Source organism: Myotis yumanensis, unplaced genomic scaffold, assembly GCF_028538775.1.
Source record: "Myotis yumanensis isolate MYYU_CA2020_CCGP unplaced genomic scaffold, mMyoYum1.0.hap1 SCAF_7, whole genome shotgun sequence".
In the NCBI taxonomy this organism is placed as follows: domain Eukaryota; kingdom Metazoa; phylum Chordata; class Mammalia; order Chiroptera; family Vespertilionidae; genus Myotis; species Myotis yumanensis.
Genome location: NW_027223758.1, coordinates 64,418,292 through 64,435,750, shown reverse-complemented (window position 1 = coordinate 64,435,750; position 17,459 = coordinate 64,418,292). Strand labels below are relative to the sequence as shown.

Below are 17,459 nucleotides of genomic sequence, written 5' to 3'. Positions count from 1 at the left end.
GAGTTCCCCCTTCGCTATGCTGGATCCCATCCACGCAGAGACTTGCTCACAGGGTTCTCCTCCTCTAGAATCGCCCAGACTTCCCTGTGCCCTGAAATAACCTCGGTCCCTTTCTCCTTTCACAGCACTGAGAGCCTCGGAGGGCTGCCAGGCGCTGCACAGGCCTGAGGTACAGCAGTGAGGGTGGCTGCAGAGCCCCAGCAGGCCCCAGGCTGGGGGACACCCCAAGCTGGGCACACCTCCAAGCTGGGGCGCACTCAGACTACCTACCTGTTCATCTCCTGATGCGGCTTGCACATGGATTCCTCCAAAAAAATTTTTTTACATAATCTTAACAATTAGAACAACATGACTGCCTTCAAAAACTGTTGAAAAGGTACCACTGGTGACAAATGTACTGCGCCTGCCCCCTCTGATAAACCCCTGGCTATATCTCTGTGTCTCTGCCCCCCTGGGGTGCACACCAGGTCACCTAGAGGCCGCCTCGTTTGTGCAGAAGAATCCTTCCAGGTGACTCCCTCTGTTTTCTCTGTCTTTTCCTGTCACTGCCTCACGTGACAAGTTAGCATGAGGATGTTATACAGTGGAAAGAAAACTGGCCTAAGAGATAGGAAGCGTTCATACCAGGGTCTCTGCCAGTCACTATTCTGTGTTGAAGTTCCCTGTCTGTGAAGTGCAGTGAAGGCCGAGGTGACCTCTCACACCTTCTTGCACTGTGTCACACCCTCACTCTCCCACTCAAACACCTTCCCTGACTGACTTCAGGATAAAAAATAAAAACTCTTTGGCCTGACAGTCCTGGCCTTCTAGAATCTGGCCCTGACCTACCTTTCTAGTAAGACTCCTCAAACTCAGCTCTCACCTCCAAGAAAGCTAGCTTATCATGACAAGTCCTACATGGTATCTCTGTTAACCCTCTCCCCAACTGCTCCCGGCTCCTCCTGTCAGGATGCCCAGGAGAGTAAGAGATCCCCAGAACCACACACCCAGTGAGGTCTGTCTTTAGTCACAAGTTCAAAGGGTTTTCCCTGCTGTCCCACACACTGGCCCTGGAGAAACTGTCCCAAACCTTTGTGGATCTTCCCAAGTGCACTGTTTTAGCACCAGATGCAAAAACCTGGAGAGCAGAGACCACATCCTGTCAACACTGCACCACCACCACCCCCGTTCCCCCTGTACCCTGCCCCTACTCCTACTCCCCCTGTACACTCTGCCCCTATTCCTACTCCCCTGTACACCCTGCCCCTACTCCTACTCCCCCTGTACACCCTGCCCCTACTCCTACTCCCCCTGTATACTCTGCACCACTCCCAACCCTCCTGTAAATTCTGCATCTACCCCATTCCCGTTGTATACTCTGCACTACCTCCATCCATGCTTTACTCTGCATCACTCCCATCATCCCTGTACACCCAACCCATCACCCAGTCCTATGTCTTTCACATATTCAACACTCACAAAAATACTCTCCATGAAATACAGAGACTTGTTGCTACTATTTGAGACATCATTTTCTGCAAATAACAACCCCAAACATGTTTTCTAGAGCATTCTCCAGCCTCCTGTCCAGACATTATCTTTCAATCACTCATTCTCTTTCAACAACTTCTGAAAATTGATTAGTCCTGGCATCTATTTTTTTTTGGAAAAGGCTAATTGCATGGCTATCAGTTCCTGTCATTTCCAGATTTAAATGTCCCAACATGAGAACAAACACGGACACGGAACTACAAGATCATGAGGTGGCAGTGCACTAGCCCTTGGCAGCCCTGCAGGATGCCCTGGTGGCGCCAAGATAGTGAACACTTTCCATTTTTTAAGGTCAGATTGGCATTTAAAACTTGGTTTCATGCCAACCCACCTCCCCATGGAAAAGACACACTTGACATTTCTGTCTTCTAAGCACATTTAATAGAGGGGGGGGTCTCTCTGAGGGGTGCATTTTTCTTGGTTACCCTTCTGTGAAAATCATGTCATGTCACAGACACAGACCTAAATCAAGTCCTAGCAGACAAATCATTATCTTTGCCTGGCTCAGCCACTCACCCCCGCTCCGCCCCCATGGCAGGGAGAGCCACCACTGTGCTCCAGCCTGCTGCCTGCTGCCTGCTGCCTGCTGCCTGCTGCCTGCTGCCTGCTGCAAACCCAGACTGACTGCAGAGGCTGCTGGCCGCATGCCCCACCGCTGCACCTCACCAGGAACAAAACGTGGGCCTTCCCCCCAAGAGCGAAGGAGAAACGGGTCAGAAGTTTAACTCAAGTGCCTTTTTCTTCCTCTTTTTTTTTTTTAAATCAAATTAATAAAGGAAGCCAAGAACCCCCACTAAAGATAAAGAGGTAAAAATAAAAAGGCAACGTGCCCAGTCACCCCTTCCAGAACAGGTGTGTGCCAATGTGAGGGCAGGTGCCTTTTCTCAAAGCAGAGGAACAGTGGTACATGCTCCTAGCCACGGCACGTCCATGAGCCCAGGAATCACCCAGGAAACCTTTGGAGTCTGTGAAGTAGGCAGATGCATGTTTTGTTCCCTGCTTATACGTGAATGGGACCGAAAGGCGCTGCTGGGGTTCTGCCACGTGCTGGGCTCGCCTTCCAGACCCAGAGGCTGTCAGTGGATGCTGGCATCACATTCCCACCTTACACATTGTTGCCACAAATGGATGCTCCTTACAGCTTATCCAAAGGGTGGGAGAGTTATGCTCTGAGTGTAAGAGCCTGAGGGGGCAGCAGACAGGAGTTTTAGGGAAAGAAGACCCCTTTTGGGACGGAGAATCGTTTGGAACAAGGCAGACTTGCTCACTGTTTATGGTTGCAGCTCTTGAACACGGTTTTCTTTCTCTCCTCTCCGGGAAATGTGTACGTTAAGACTATTTCTTCTTTCTGGGAAGGAAGAAGCAAAAACCATCTACTTTTCCCTCTGCTGTGAGCTTGTAGGACATAATGAGAATGAATGAAGGAATGAAAAAAATGATTATTGCTAAGTTTAGATGGCTGGAGATTTTCCCCAAATTAAAAGCCCATCCTGGCATCTCCATTGAGACAGGACTAACAGAGCTATGAGCCCGGATGGTTAATTCAGAGGCCTGACCCTCAGGGGGTCACCCCACCTCTGCAGTAGACCTCTCATCACATGACAGTTGAATTTCAGCTTTATTTTCGTGGTTTCTCAAAGATCGTCCCTTCCAAGGCAAATATGTGACTACTGACAATGAAGCCCTCCCCCCTGAGCCGGCATGCTCTCCTTGCCTTCCCCCATCATTTCACCCTGATGCCAGCATCTCCTTGCCCTCCCACCACCACATTTCGATAGTGAGTTGTGATATGCAGAAACTCACTACTTCTGTCACGTAAACTCCATCCCTGGCACCAAGGAAAACACCGAGTACAACACCCACCAGACGTGTCCGTGTACCCAGTGCAGCCACGCAGGGTGCTTGTGAGATTTTAGCTCATTCCCCACAGCACCATCGGCAGAGCTGCCTGTGGTGAGAACCAGCTTTGGGAAGTTCTGAGACCCCTCCGAAATGAAAGCAACCCAGGCGAGTCTCTGAAACCCTTCCTAATTAAGAGGCTAAACCCAAGAAAACGAACAGTCAGGACAGACCGTCTCGACTGGAGCGGTACCAGGCTCATCAATCCACACAATTAATGCAGGTCATCCGATAGTCTGGGTTCTTGTTTTCATGACACAAGAAGACGTCCTCGGTTTCTGCTCTCCTCTGGCCTTTCAAGGACCACGTCTGAATGAAAGCATCCCGCATCCTGTGGCTGCGTACAGTTTAATTCAATAGTGTTACCATGCTACACCTCTCCGTTCCCATTCTCCCTAATGCCTAATACTAGTCACGTTTTCACTAAAATTGATCGGGATCAGACGGCGTTTTCTCCTAACACCCCCTAGGAACCTAGACTCCCCTCCCTCCGGCCTCCCCCAGGAAGCAGATCAGCACTGATTTCTATCTGATTACAGGAGAGCCTGCCCTGACTTTCCCCAGTTACTTAAGCCAGCGTCTCATTTCGCGTCCTTAGAGACCGCGGCTTCGCTCAGGCAGAGCGTCTAGACAGTATTCATGACCCATCTGTCTGGCACAGCCCAGCGGATGGCAAACTCTATTAGAACTGAAACATTTTTACCTCCTCCTCCTCCCATCCCTCTCTCCCTTTGCAAAGCAGGAATCTGACACTGAAAATTACTATCATTGTTGCAATTCTCAAAATAGCACTGCCAGACTTTCATTAACATCCACGCTAGACTACTAAATATTTAAAGAAGTGGATAAATTTCATCTGAAGGGGGACAGCCCCACACACATGAAAGCAGTAACAGAATCAAAATGTAAATCTAAGAGGTTGTTTTTATCCACGTAAATTTAGTGTCACAGCAGGAGGAAATGATGCCTAAGAATTTATTGAAACTTTCCCTCCCATTTGTTCTCTGCCTTTGTTTATTTGAAAAGGCAGAATTGCCTTTCAAGACCCTATACGATTTTAATTGGTCAGAAAACCGGTTTGGTGAAACAAAGGCAGCAAACCCAAGGATGGCGGGGGGGGGGGGGGGGGGGGGGGGGGGGGGGGGGGAGTCTCCTCTTTGGCAGTGAAGGAGGGGGTGAGCCCTGCCAGTGCCTCCTCTGGGGCATCCCCTCTCCCAAAAAATATACCCAGGTTGCCAGTGAGCACCTGCAGGCTGATCAGGCTCAATCTAAGTAAGAGATGCCTACCCTCCCCTCCCCTTGTTTGTAATACCGTCTTGAATCATTTTCACACAAATCAGTAATTGTTTTGTCATGATATCTCTCTCTCTCTCTCTCTTTTTCTTTTAGTTGAAAAAGGGAGCAGGGAGTCCTGTCAAAAGAATACACACTGTTCAGCACAACAGCTTGATTGACTGAAAGCAACCTCTACTCCCAGCCTTGACCAAGAAATAAACAGATGGAATCTTCAGAGCCCAACAACACAACACCATGGGAGACCCTCACCCACCATCCCTGCAGTCAGCATCATCAAGAGTGCTGAAGAAGCAAGGAAGCAGGCAAAGCCTACCCATGCTCCCATGCCCCAGCTGAAGGAGTCTGAAGGGGCCACAGTGCTCAGACAAGATCCAGTGCAGGGGTCCTCAAACTTTTTAAACAGGGAGCCAGTTCACTGTCCCTCAGACCGTTGGAGGGCCGGACTATAGTTTTAAAAAAAAACTATGAACAAATTCCTATGCACACTGCACTTATCTTATTTTGAAGTAAAAAAACAAAACGGGAACAAATACAATATTTGTATTTGCATGTGGCCCGCGGGCCATAGTTTGAGGACCCCTGATCCAGTGGGAAATTAGGGGCTAAAATCCCACGTCTGGCCAAGAAAGCCTCTTGGTGTTCACAGCAGGTTAATGGGAAGAGTAAGAGCAGAAACAGAGTTGCTCTGCTCACTGAGTCCCACCAAGCTTGAGCCACACAATCTCTCAGGTCAGCTGTCATCATACTCACACTTCTGATGTGGAAAGTAAAACTGAGAGAGGAAATGACTTCCCCCAGGTCACGTAAGTAGTGATTTATCAGTTAGTGGAGGAAAATCAAAGGAACTCAACAAAACTAATAACCCCTGGTACCCTGGGACTCCTGGGTTAATTTTTTGTAATCTATTTGAAAATCCAAAATGAAACCAAGATGAACATCATCTGTATATCAATTAAAAATTGTCATATAAACAATTGTTTCTGGAGGACTCATATCTATGAGCCTTAATAATAACAGATTGTTTGTTTGATCTCCACCGGGAAGTCAGAGGTAGACAGGTGATGACAAAGGACAGAGGAAGCTGAGAGTGCATGCGAGGAAAAGGAAAGATAAACCCAGTAAGGTGATGAGCAGGTGTGAGAGGGTGAGCTCATGAGGCTCCCAGGTGCTGTGGGACTGTGGGTTGGGATCAAACCCTGAACTCTTGAAATTAAACAGACCATGGGAATCTCAGAATCCTGGATAAGACCTGGGAGTTGGTCATCCAAGTTCACAGAGGGGATTTCTAAAAAGGTCCCATGTATACATCAAATGTATAGTAATTCATCAGTTCATAATGACACATAAGAAAATCTCACTGAATGCTAATAGGGGATTTTCTTATTATTAATAAGACTGATCCTATATGATATCTACTTTTATGATAACCACATAGTTGATAAAAGTTTCTATTTAAAAAGTATCCCCACTAATGAGTGGAGAAAAAAGGTCAATTAATATATGACAAAGGAGGCAAGAGCATACAATGGGGTAAAGACAGTATATTCAACAAATGGTGTTGGGAGAGAATCGAAGATGGCGACATAGGTAAACACCGGAGACTGCCGCCGTGGACAACCACTTCAAAAATACGACTAAAAGTCGGAGCGGACATCAACCAGAACCACGGGAAGGCTGGCTGAGGAGAGTCTCTTCAACTAGAAGCAAAAACAACAGCATTCCGACGCTCAGCGGAGGCGCAGTGTGGAAAATTTAAAGGTACGGCCGTGCGGTGGTGAGGGTGCGCGCGCAAAGCGGGCTGGCGGCTGAGGGCGCGATTGTCATTTTCAATCAGGAGCGAGTCTCAGACTCTGGGCTACAGATCCGGGCGAGTCTCTAGGGACCCAGACTCAAACGGGAGAAGCGGGACTGTCTGGCTACGGCCCCTCCGAGGTTTGCAGCGATTGCTGGGACAGAGAGGCAGAGCCCCTGGAGACGGACTGAGAGCGGCCATAGCTGCTCCCTCCCCCCGCCCTGTTGAGCCCGCCCCGCCCAAACCCTGCGCACAGCCATTTGCCGATCGCCTCAGGCAAGGGCTGGGCTAGCGCCTCCCCTGAGGACTGAAGTTTTCCCACAGCTGATTTCCACCGCCAGTCGGCCTGCTGGTCAAATCCCTCTAGTGTTAACTACAACAATTAAGTCTTGGCTAGAACAAGACTGCGCACAGAGACCACAAGGGGGTGCACCAAGAAAGCATAAAAGATGCGGAGACAAAAAAACATGACAGAAATGGAGGATATGGAGCTAAGAATCGCAATTTTGAGGGCTTGCCATAAATTTGTGCAGAGCCTCACGAAAACTAATGAGACCCTCGATGCTACGATAAAGAAATTAGAAAATAAGCATACACAGACTGAAATAAAGAATATTATACCCAATAGCAGACCAGAGGAGCACAAGAATCAAACCAAAGATTCGACAAAAAACACCCAATTGGAAAAGCAAAATGAAAAAAGAATCCGAAAGTGTGAAGATAGTGTAAGGAGCCTCTGGGACAGCTTTAAGCGGACTAATATCAGAGTCATTGGAGTGCCAGAAGATGAGAGACAGCAAGATATTGAAAACCTATTTCAAGAAATAATGGCAGAAAACTTCCCCCACCTGGAGAAAGAAATGGACTTACAGGTCCAAGAAGCGCAGAGAACCCCAAACAAAAGGAATCCAAAGAGGACCACACCAAGACACATCATCATTAAAATGCCAAGAGCAAAAGACAAAGAGAAAATCTTAAAAGCAGCAAGAGAAAGAGGCTCAATTACCTACAAGGGAATACCCATACGACTGTCAGCTGATTTCTCAACAGAAACTTTGCAGGCCAGAAGGGAATGGCAAGAAATATTCAAAGTGCTGAATACCAAGAACCTACAACCAAGATTACTTTATCCAGCAAAGCTATCATTCAGAATTGAAGGTCAGATAAAGAGCTTCACAGATAAGGAAAAACTAAAGGAGTTCATCACCGCCAAACCAGTATTATATGAAATGCTGAAAGGTATCCTTTAAGAAGAGGAAGAAGAAGAAAAAGGTAAAGATACAAATTATGAACAACAAATATGCATCTATCAACAAATGAATCTAAGAATCAAGTGAATAAATAACCTGATGTACAGAATGAACTGGTGACTATAATGAATCAGGGACATAGAAAGGGAATGGACTGACTATTCTTGGGGGAAAAGGGGGTGTGGGAGATGCGGGAAGTGACTGGACAAAAATCATGCACCTATGGATGAACTCAGTGGGTGGGGAGTGAGGGTGGAGGGTGGGGTGGGAGCTGGAAGGAGGGGAGTTATGGGGGGAAAAAAGATGAACAAATGTAATAATCTGAACAATAAAGATTTAAAAAAAAAAAAAAAAAAAAACAAATGGTGTTGGGAAAATTGGACATATACGTACAAAAAATGAAACTAGACTACCTCTCACATCACATATGAAAATAAACTCAAAATGGATTAAAGACTTACATTGAAGAAAGTCTTTAATAGGCAGTAAACTCTCTGACATTTCTCTTAGCAATGTTTTTTCTTATATATCTCCTTGGGCAAGGGAAACTAAAGAAAAAATAAACAATTGGGACTACATCAAATTAAAAAGTTTTTGTCCAGCAAAGTAAACCATCAACAAAACAAAAACACAACCTACTGAATAGGAAAAAATATTCACCAATGATACATCCGGTAGGGGTTAATATCCAAAAATTTTTTAATACATTTTTTTATTGATTAAGATATTACATATGTGTCCTTATACCCACGTTACCCCCCTCTCCCCCCCCCCCCCCTCAGGCCCCTACCCCCCGCCTCGCTGTCCGTGTCCATTGGCTAGACCTACATGCTTGCATGTAAGTCCTTTGGTTGAATATCCAAAATTTATAAAGAACTCATACAACCTAACACTGAAAAATCAAATAATCAAAATAAAATGGGCAGAGGACATGAATAGTCATCTCTCCTAAGAGGACATACAGATGGCCAATAGACATATGAAAAGATGCTCAATGTCACTAATCATTATAGAAATGCAAATTAAAACCACAGCAAACCTATCAAATGCCTATCATCAATAAATCAACAAACAGTAAGTATTGGAGAGGATATAGAAAAAAGTGAATCCTCATACCTGTTGGGATTGCAAATTGGTGCAGCCATTGTGGAAAACAGTATGGAGCTTTCTCAAAGACTTAAAAATAGAGCTACCATATGTTCCAGCAATTCCACTTCTGGGTATATATCTGAAGCAATCCAAAACACTAATTTTAAAATATATATGCCCCCTTATGTTCATTGCAGTGTTATTTACTATAGCCAAGATATGAAAGCCACCCAAGTGTCCATCAATAGATGATTAGATAAAGAAGAGTTGGTACATATATACACTGGAATATTATTCAGCCATAAAAAAGAATGAAATCTTATTTATGCCAACATGGATGGACATAGAACAGTGGTTCTCAACCTGTGGGTCGCGACCCCTTTGGGGATCGAACGACCCTTTCACAAGGGTTGCCTAAGACCATCCAAAAACACATATATAATTACATATTGTTTTTGTGATTAATCACTATGCTTTAATTATGTTTAATTTGTAACAATGAAATTGGGGGGTCACCACAACATGAGGAACTGTATTAAAGGGTTGCAGCATTAGGAAGGTTGAGAACCACTGACCTAGAGGTTATTATGCTAAGTTAAATAAGACAGACAGAGAAAGACAAATAACATGTGATTTCACTTATATGTGTAATAAAAAAAAAAAAATAAATAAACAAACAAAACAGAGACTGTCTCATATTACAGAGGAAAAACTGATGATTTCCAGATAGGAGGGTCCGGGGGTTTGGGTGAAAAAAGAGAAGAGATTAAAAAGTACGAATTGGTAGTTTCAAAATAATTGTGGGGCTGTGAAGTACAGGATAGGGAATACAGTCATTAATACTGTAATAAGCTATGTATGTTGCCAGGTAAGTACTACAATTATCTGGGGGATCACTTTGTAAATTACATAAATGTCTAACCACTATGTTGTATACCTGAAACTAATAACACTGAATGTCAACTGTAATTGAATATATTTTTAAAAGAGAGAAAGAAGCAATTCTCCCCTTCAGTAGGAATGGGAACTCCCTTACTCCTAGTTTTCCCTGCATCAGAAGTTCCACTGAAGCTGAAAGTAAAAGTTGTCAAATTGACTGCTGGTTTCATGTCAACTGTGGGCTTACTCTTATAGTCTAGTAGCATGAATTTCATAGCAGTGATTGCTTAAGGAAGGTCTGTTTTTGCCAACACTTTCAAAGTACACAGCTCTTTGTGTACTTTGGATCCTCAATTATTGCTTCTAGCAAGTCAGGGGATCTCTGCTCTCCCCACCAAGACATGGTAAAGGGTCTTTGAAAATGTAGTATAACAGGAAACACTCTGCTTAATAGGAACAGTGAGGCAGAAAAGACTGGTAGCAGCAATGTGAGCATCACCCAGGGCGACAGGCAGGCTATGTAGCTCTCCCCTAAGCATGACATCGGACCCCCTAGGCAGTCTGTCTCTTTTTAGAGACAAGGGAAGAAGATGTAGCATGACCTATTGGCTTTTCTCTATGGGTCCAACCCACCTTTCCAACTTTATCTCAGGCTGCCTCCAACCCAGGCCTTCAGAATCAAGGCATCCACCCTCACTCTCACTGCACTCTGGCTACTCTCCATCCTGACACTGTCTTCCCCATGATACCCAGTATGCCTCCTGCAAAAAGCCACCATGACTACTAAGTCCAATCAGAATTATTCTCTCTAAACTCCTAAACCAAGAATTGCTGGAACTTCTTAGTTCTACATACTCTGTGTTCATTTTCAGTTATCTTTATACCTGTATCTTTCAATTCCCTGACTCGAGTATCATCACCTTGATAAGAGACTTTATGTTTTCCTTCATCCCCCACAATGCCTGGTATAATAACTACAGAAGACACTTAATTTTATTTTTGGAATAAGCTATGTAAATAAATAACTTTATTTGTATGGTTTGCATTTTTAGTGCTCAAAAGTACAATATTTTGAGGCAGCAGTCATGAGAAAAGCTAACAATTTAGGCTGACAATTCTCTCTTCTGTAAAAAGATGAATCCAGCAAAACTCTTTCTTTGTGAGATAATCAATGCCAGCCCAGTCCTCCAAGTCTGTGCAAAACCCTTTGGGGCTCACAAAAAAATAAACTAGTCTCAGTCAACAGACAGCCTGTCAGAGTAAAGTAGAGAAGCAAGTGAAACTGTTACTTTAGAGTCTAGACAGTCAGGACATGCCAGGGAGTCTCTCCCATTGGCCAAGATGACACTGGGGTGGTTCTTACATTGAGCATGCCAAAAGCTAGCAAGATAATTGGATAGAGAGAGAAAAGCCCTCCCCTCCCTATGCCTATAAGAACAGCAGGCTTGAGCAGGAAGAGAGATGATCTTTGAGACAGAGAACGACAGGATTATCTTTGAGGAGGCAGTCCACCATTCTCCCAGGTCATGTGGTCCCTGAATACAGTCTCTTTCCTTTTGCACCAGAACTTGCCTCGTGAGTTTGGCTCTCATTGCCGCAGGTAACCAAACCTAAGGTTTTTGGTTCGGTTATAAAACCATTTGGTTTAGGGCCTCCATTATCATTGCATTGCTGACTTCACAAATGACAGTAACATTTTCTCTCTAACCTTAATTCATGCTAAATTTCAGAAAATATCAAATGAGAGACAGAGAAGACCAAGACATCTGAGCTATGGTACATGTCCACAGCCAACAGTACAGGCAGAAAACTGCTTCTAGCTCATCTGGGAACCCGGAAGAGTCCACCTTGCTTTATCGTTTGTGCAATCAAACAGCAGAACACAGTGCTTCCTCCAGGTGGAAACAAAGCACATCCAGTAAACAAATCTTGTTCATATATAGGAGCAGGGAAGAATCACTATTTGTTTTTCTGGAATGCAACATTTTATACACAAGAAATCCTGTAGCACTTCAAGTTCTCAAGGTGGAAAGAAAAGTGAGCTTTCTCATCAGAGTTGGCATTCCATGAAGGGCATGTTGTCCATCTGCTGCAGGAAACATATTGGTAGATACATTAAAACCCACTTATGAATGGAGAGCCTCTAAGCCTCATTACACAGCTATTAATAGGAGGTAAAATATCCTTTATTTACTCTGTACTCTTGCACAACAGGGTATCGGGAAGAGAATATACTCATTCAATATTAGATCACCCTCTAGCATCATCAAAGAGCAGAGAAGCTATGCGCTTTCCCAATGGTGCCTGACCATAAAGAACAGACCAGCTACAACAAATCAGAATGCATGTCTCAACGTAACAAGTGAGCCTAGCTCCCTCTGGTGCTTGAGAGAATCAGAGGAAAGCAGTGTAAAGGGAGCTGCTGGCTAGATCACAGCAAGCCACCTTCAGCTCGGAGGCCTTCCCCAGGGGACAGGATAAGTGGGAAACATTCACACGCTCTGAGGATGATCTCACCTTTGAACACATAGGAAACTTCTGTTACATAAGAAAATGGCTCTGGCACGAAGAGAGATGATACACCTCTCTTGTTCTACCTCCCCAAGAAATGGCCACACAATGAGTGGGGATAATGTGATTGTATAGACCAGCGGTCGCCAACCGTTTGGACCTCACGCGGACCACCGGTTGGCGACCACTGGTATAGACTACTCTCTTCATGTATATTATTTCACTTAAATACTCAAAGAATCCTTATACGGCAGAGATTATTCCCATTTCACAGACAGAGAAAACAAGCCTTAAAGGGGTTCAATCACTTCTATAAGCTGAAACTTGAATCCAAGTCAACTTGAAGCCACAGCCATGGTCTTGCCTTTTGTCACCCTATCTCCTAGCTCTCCAGTCTTCTTTAAAAAAAAAAAGCGCATTGTAAATAGTCTCCCATTTTAGCTCTAAGGACACAACAAGTTCTATTTATATCTCAACAAAGGAACTAATAATTTGCCAACAGGATCTTTAGATTCCTCTGTTAAGGCATTCTTGTAGCTGCCTGGGCAACACTGAACCATTTATAGATGTAACTGCTTCACCTGCTCCTAAGCAAAATTAAATATTCACATTTATAAAAAAATTTATAAATAGCTTGAAATAGGCTTTTAAAACTAGCAAAGAATACTGATGAGAAAGGGAGGAAGGAAAGGAAAAGGAAGGGATTCAATACAATAGGAGGACCACAGTGAAGGACCCTGAAATGAAGGAGAGGCACCTGTAAGATTCAGAGAAACGGTCTGTGAAGTGCCGTAGGGCAGAGGGCCAAAGGTTTTGTCTGCTCGCTTTACACGGAACTCTTGAATCCAGTCAAGGTACCACACACAGTCCTAATAGTCTCCCCATAGCTTATCATATCTGTGTTTGCTGTTCCTCAAGTCTAGAGAAAACAGAACAAGAAAATGCCTTTACATTGCTCTTCTCCTTCTAAGACCACCCCCCTGGCTTAAGTCTCACTGACCTACATCAAGAGCTTAGTACTAGCAACGATTCTGTTCTAATTGTTTTAGTGGACCATCCCACCTAATCCTCACGATACCCATTTTTATGACCCATTGTGCATAAGGCCACAGAGCTGCCCAACTGTTGGGTAGGGCCAGGATCCCCAGCCATCAGCCTGGCTCAAAGCGGGCAGGACAGTCACTTCCGGGCTCCCTTCTCTGCATCTAGGCAAGCTGCATTACACAAGCGACAGTGTTGATGACTGCAAAGGCTATTGCACAAAACATCACCCGAGGAAACACGGACCAAATACCAAGAAAGCGCACACCTAACTGTCTTCTGAAGGTAGAGATGGGACTCTAAGAAAAGGCAAACCGATGCAACAGAAAAACTTGAGGAAAACTATTGCACTATTAGACTCTTGGATTTAACAAGCATTAGATAGCAGGCTCAAAATTCACCAGGCACAGTCGTTTACTGAGCTTTCCCCCAATGTAACAATATAGGAGGAATAGAGAAAAGTGTTTCTTTTTAAAAATCTCTTCCCATTTCACATTACAGTATCAATATTTATGTAGTCTACATTTCATAACAAAAATGTTAAAGCTGTAAATAAAAACAAATATCAGAAAATCCCATGAAGAGCATCAGTGCTGTAAACATTCCTCCAGGGCATTCTACGCAAAACATTCTCTCACCCTCAACCCACTTCACTGAGCCCAAGGAAACAAGCAGCCACTTTTCCTCAGGGAAGGTCCGCAGGGTTTCAAAGCTTCCTTCTCTCATTCTCCTCTTCATAAAAACCATGAGATAAAAACACACAACCTATAATTTCACCTTTTCAAGTTCAAGAAATGCTCAGCCTTAGCCTTGGGATTCACACATGTAAACACCTCACGTAAGTTGCTTTCCATCCAGTTTTAAATAGAAAACCCCCCGGTTAGAACCTTTTTTGAAAGTCCAATATAATTTTGTCTATTTTATTATTTTAACACATGATTAATTATGAACTCTCCACATATCTTCCTTTGCTTATTTAAAATTTATTTAAAATTCTTTTTAAATTGTTTAAAATTACTCTTTAAACAATTCTACAAAACGGATGGGAAGAATACTAAATCAATATTTTATTTCATGGAATCCAGTCAGTGCTTCTAAAGCAGCAAAAGCCTATTTCATCCTATAGTGCCACTGGCCATCTCTGAAAATAGAATACATTTCCCACTTTTAAACACACCATCTTCCTAACCTAAAAGAAAAAGCATTCCGTTTGTGAAAACGCAAATCTCTTTCTTACCACCCCCCTCCCCCAAAAAAACACAACAACAACATCCTTCCCATTTCCACATTACCCTGCCTCCTAGCCATTTCCAAAACACAGTCACACTTCCTGATGCCAAGGTGAGTCGGAGGGACTTACAGTTGAAGATGCCCGGAGGTGGATGCTCTGTCACCAGGAGACAGTTTTCTTCATCACTGTTGTCCCCACAGTCGTTCTGTTGGTTACAGAGCAGTGAACCAAGATACAAGCATTTACCGCTGGTGCAGGTGAATTTGCACTCTGAAAAAGGACAGGGAAAGCATGCAGTCATCAATGCAAGTGTGATACTCTGGAGTTATTTCTTTCTTCCCCGTTTGCATGCCATGACCGTTTGGGAACTCAGTCTACCTGGAGACCCCAGGAAACCCAACTCAGAGAAGGGCTCTCTTAGTAAGGACCTTCCTTCTAGGAAATGCACAGGATAGTGCCCCAGGGGCACTTGCCATACATTACTCCCTGCACGTCTCTATCCCACAAAATGAGTAACACAGGTGCTTTCTTCCCATGACCTGCCAGCAAAAGTCATAGCTATGAGGCTCTTATTTCCTTTGAAAAAGCCCGTGGCACTTTTCCATGCCTCCAGCGCTGAGGCTACGGCAGAGCTTGGGAGCTCAGGCTTGGTAAAAGGAGGCACGTACATTTTATTTCCAACTTGTCACTAGATGATGTGAAGCTCTGAGCAAAATATTTAACCTCTCGCCCTAGCTGTTTTGGCTCGGTGGATAGAGCATGGGTCTATGGACTGAAGGGTCCCTGGTTCAATTTTGGTCAAGAGCACATGCTCAGGTTGTGGGCTCAATCCCCAGTGTGGAGTATGCAGAAGACAGCCGATCAATGATTCTCTGTCATCACTGATGTTTCTGTCTCTCTCTCCCTCTCCCTTCCTCTCTGTAATCAATAGAAGTGTATTGAATAAGAAAAAAGAAAAAAAACATATATATATACATATATTTAACCTCTCTGGTGTTCATAAGATTGGGCATCAACACTCCACGGCCTTCTCCAACTATACTAAGGATACATAGGGCTGCAAAGAGAATAACCTTAACCTATTGTAAAGAGACAGAACTTAAATCCTCAAAAGCATTTATTTCTGTGACCCAGTATGAAACATTATAATTCTCCATTTGTTCACATTCTCTTAAAAGAGTATAGAAAAAGACACCAACCACAGTCCCTGACCTAGCTTAGAATAACATGTGAGCACAGCCCAAATGCACAGCCACAAGTTCATTGCTAGCTGCACTGTACAATGTGCTGAGTGTGGTCCAGGACATGTGGTAGGAGCGATGCTGAAACCAAACTCTCTCTTCCCATAAAGTGAAAAGATTAAAATCTAGCTGTTTGAAATCACATTTATGAAGTGACTTTTTTTAACTTAATGGGAAAAAAGGATGTCAAGAAAAGAATGTATCTTCCTTTCTAAAAGAAAGATTGGAGTTCCAATTAATACCAAATATTAAAAGGACGTCAAGCCAAAAACAGGTATTCCTGAAACTAAAATGTTGATTAAAAAAAAAGGGCATATTAACCTAACTTGAATCAAAATCCAACTAGAAAAATTAACCATTGCTGTGGTTTGAAAGGATCTCAGGTTAGATTACCACACTCAAGTTCACGTGGTACTTTTTAAACGAGCAGGGAAATATAATGACATTTCCACACTTGACTCATTTCAACTTGTTCAAGAGAGATCCAGTCTAGAGTCACAAAATATTTTTAAGGAAATGAATGATGAGATTCATTCATTCACATAACCAGTATTTTAGCCCCTTCTATGTTATGTGCCAGGTAGTAAGACATGGAAACACAAAGAGGAAAGAACAAGTCCTCTTCAAAGGCCTTACAATATGAATTTTTTAAAAATGTGAGCAGTTGCCAAAACCGGTTTGGCTCAGTGGATAGAGCGTCGGCCTGCGGACTGAAAGGTCTCGGGTTCGATTCCGGTCAAGGGCATGTACCTGGGTTGCGGGCACATCCCCCGTAGGAGATGTGCAGGAGGCAGCTGATCGATGTTTCTCTCTCATCGATGTTTCTAACTCTCTATCTCTCTCCTTTCCTCTCTGTAAAAAATCAATAAAATATATATTTTTTTAAAAATGTGAGCAGTGACTAATATATTTGCTAACTCCTTCCAAGGACTAATTTCCCTTCTTTATATCCTTCACATCTAGAGTGCTGCCCAGCAAGTAACAGACACATGGTGAATCACATATCTGCTGAATAAATGAATTATCTAATCCGAGCCTCATAAGAACCCTGTGAAATAATTAGGGTAGATACTCTTATTCTCATTTTATAGATGAGAACCTTAAAATGCAGAGATTAAGCCAGCCAGCGTGGCTCAGTGGTTGAGCATCTACCTATGAACCAGGAGGTCAGGGTCCGATTCCCGGTCAGGACATATGCCTGGGTTGCAGGCTCGATTTCCAGTAGGGTGGGTGCAGGAGGCAGCCGATCAATGATTCTCTCTCATCATTGATGTTTCTATATCTTCTTCTCCCTTCCTCTCTGAAATCAATAAAAATATATTTTTTTAAAAGATGCAGAGATTAAGTAACCACCTATAACTAAACTGCTAATAAATGGCAAAATCCAGATGAGTGTCCAAATTCTCTGCCTCTTTTCTCAGACTCTGCCCATAGTTGCATCTCAGTGTCCAAACCTGCTTTCATAAATGTCTAAGATTCATTTGTAATGAGGATGCCCATTAATGTAACAAAGTTCTCAAAAGAGTTAGTTATTGTAAGCAGGCTTACTATTAGGACACATTAACAAGGCGTATGCTACTGATTTGCTCAGAAAGCTCTTACTCCTTAACAATGGAAATATCAACATCAACACATTGAATTTCAAATTCCTAAAATCTAAATCTTCTCAACCATGATCATTAGCTGAATATCAAACTAAA

General features: G+C 43.5%; 1 protein-coding gene across 7 annotated transcripts in view; it reads right to left on the bottom strand.

Moving 5' to 3' along the window:
- Positions 1 to 17,459, bottom strand: part of LDLRAD4 (low density lipoprotein receptor class A domain containing 4) — a 337,040-nt gene that overhangs the window by 152,298 nt on the left and 167,283 nt on the right. For all 7 annotated transcript variants that reach the window (XM_070420714.1, XM_070420718.1, XM_070420717.1 and 4 more), the window contains one exon: positions 14,648 to 14,788. In XM_070420714.1, the coding sequence (XP_070276815.1) occupies positions 14,648 to 14,788 (141 nt within the window). The remainder of the gene's footprint in view (positions 1 to 14,647; positions 14,789 to 17,459) is intronic.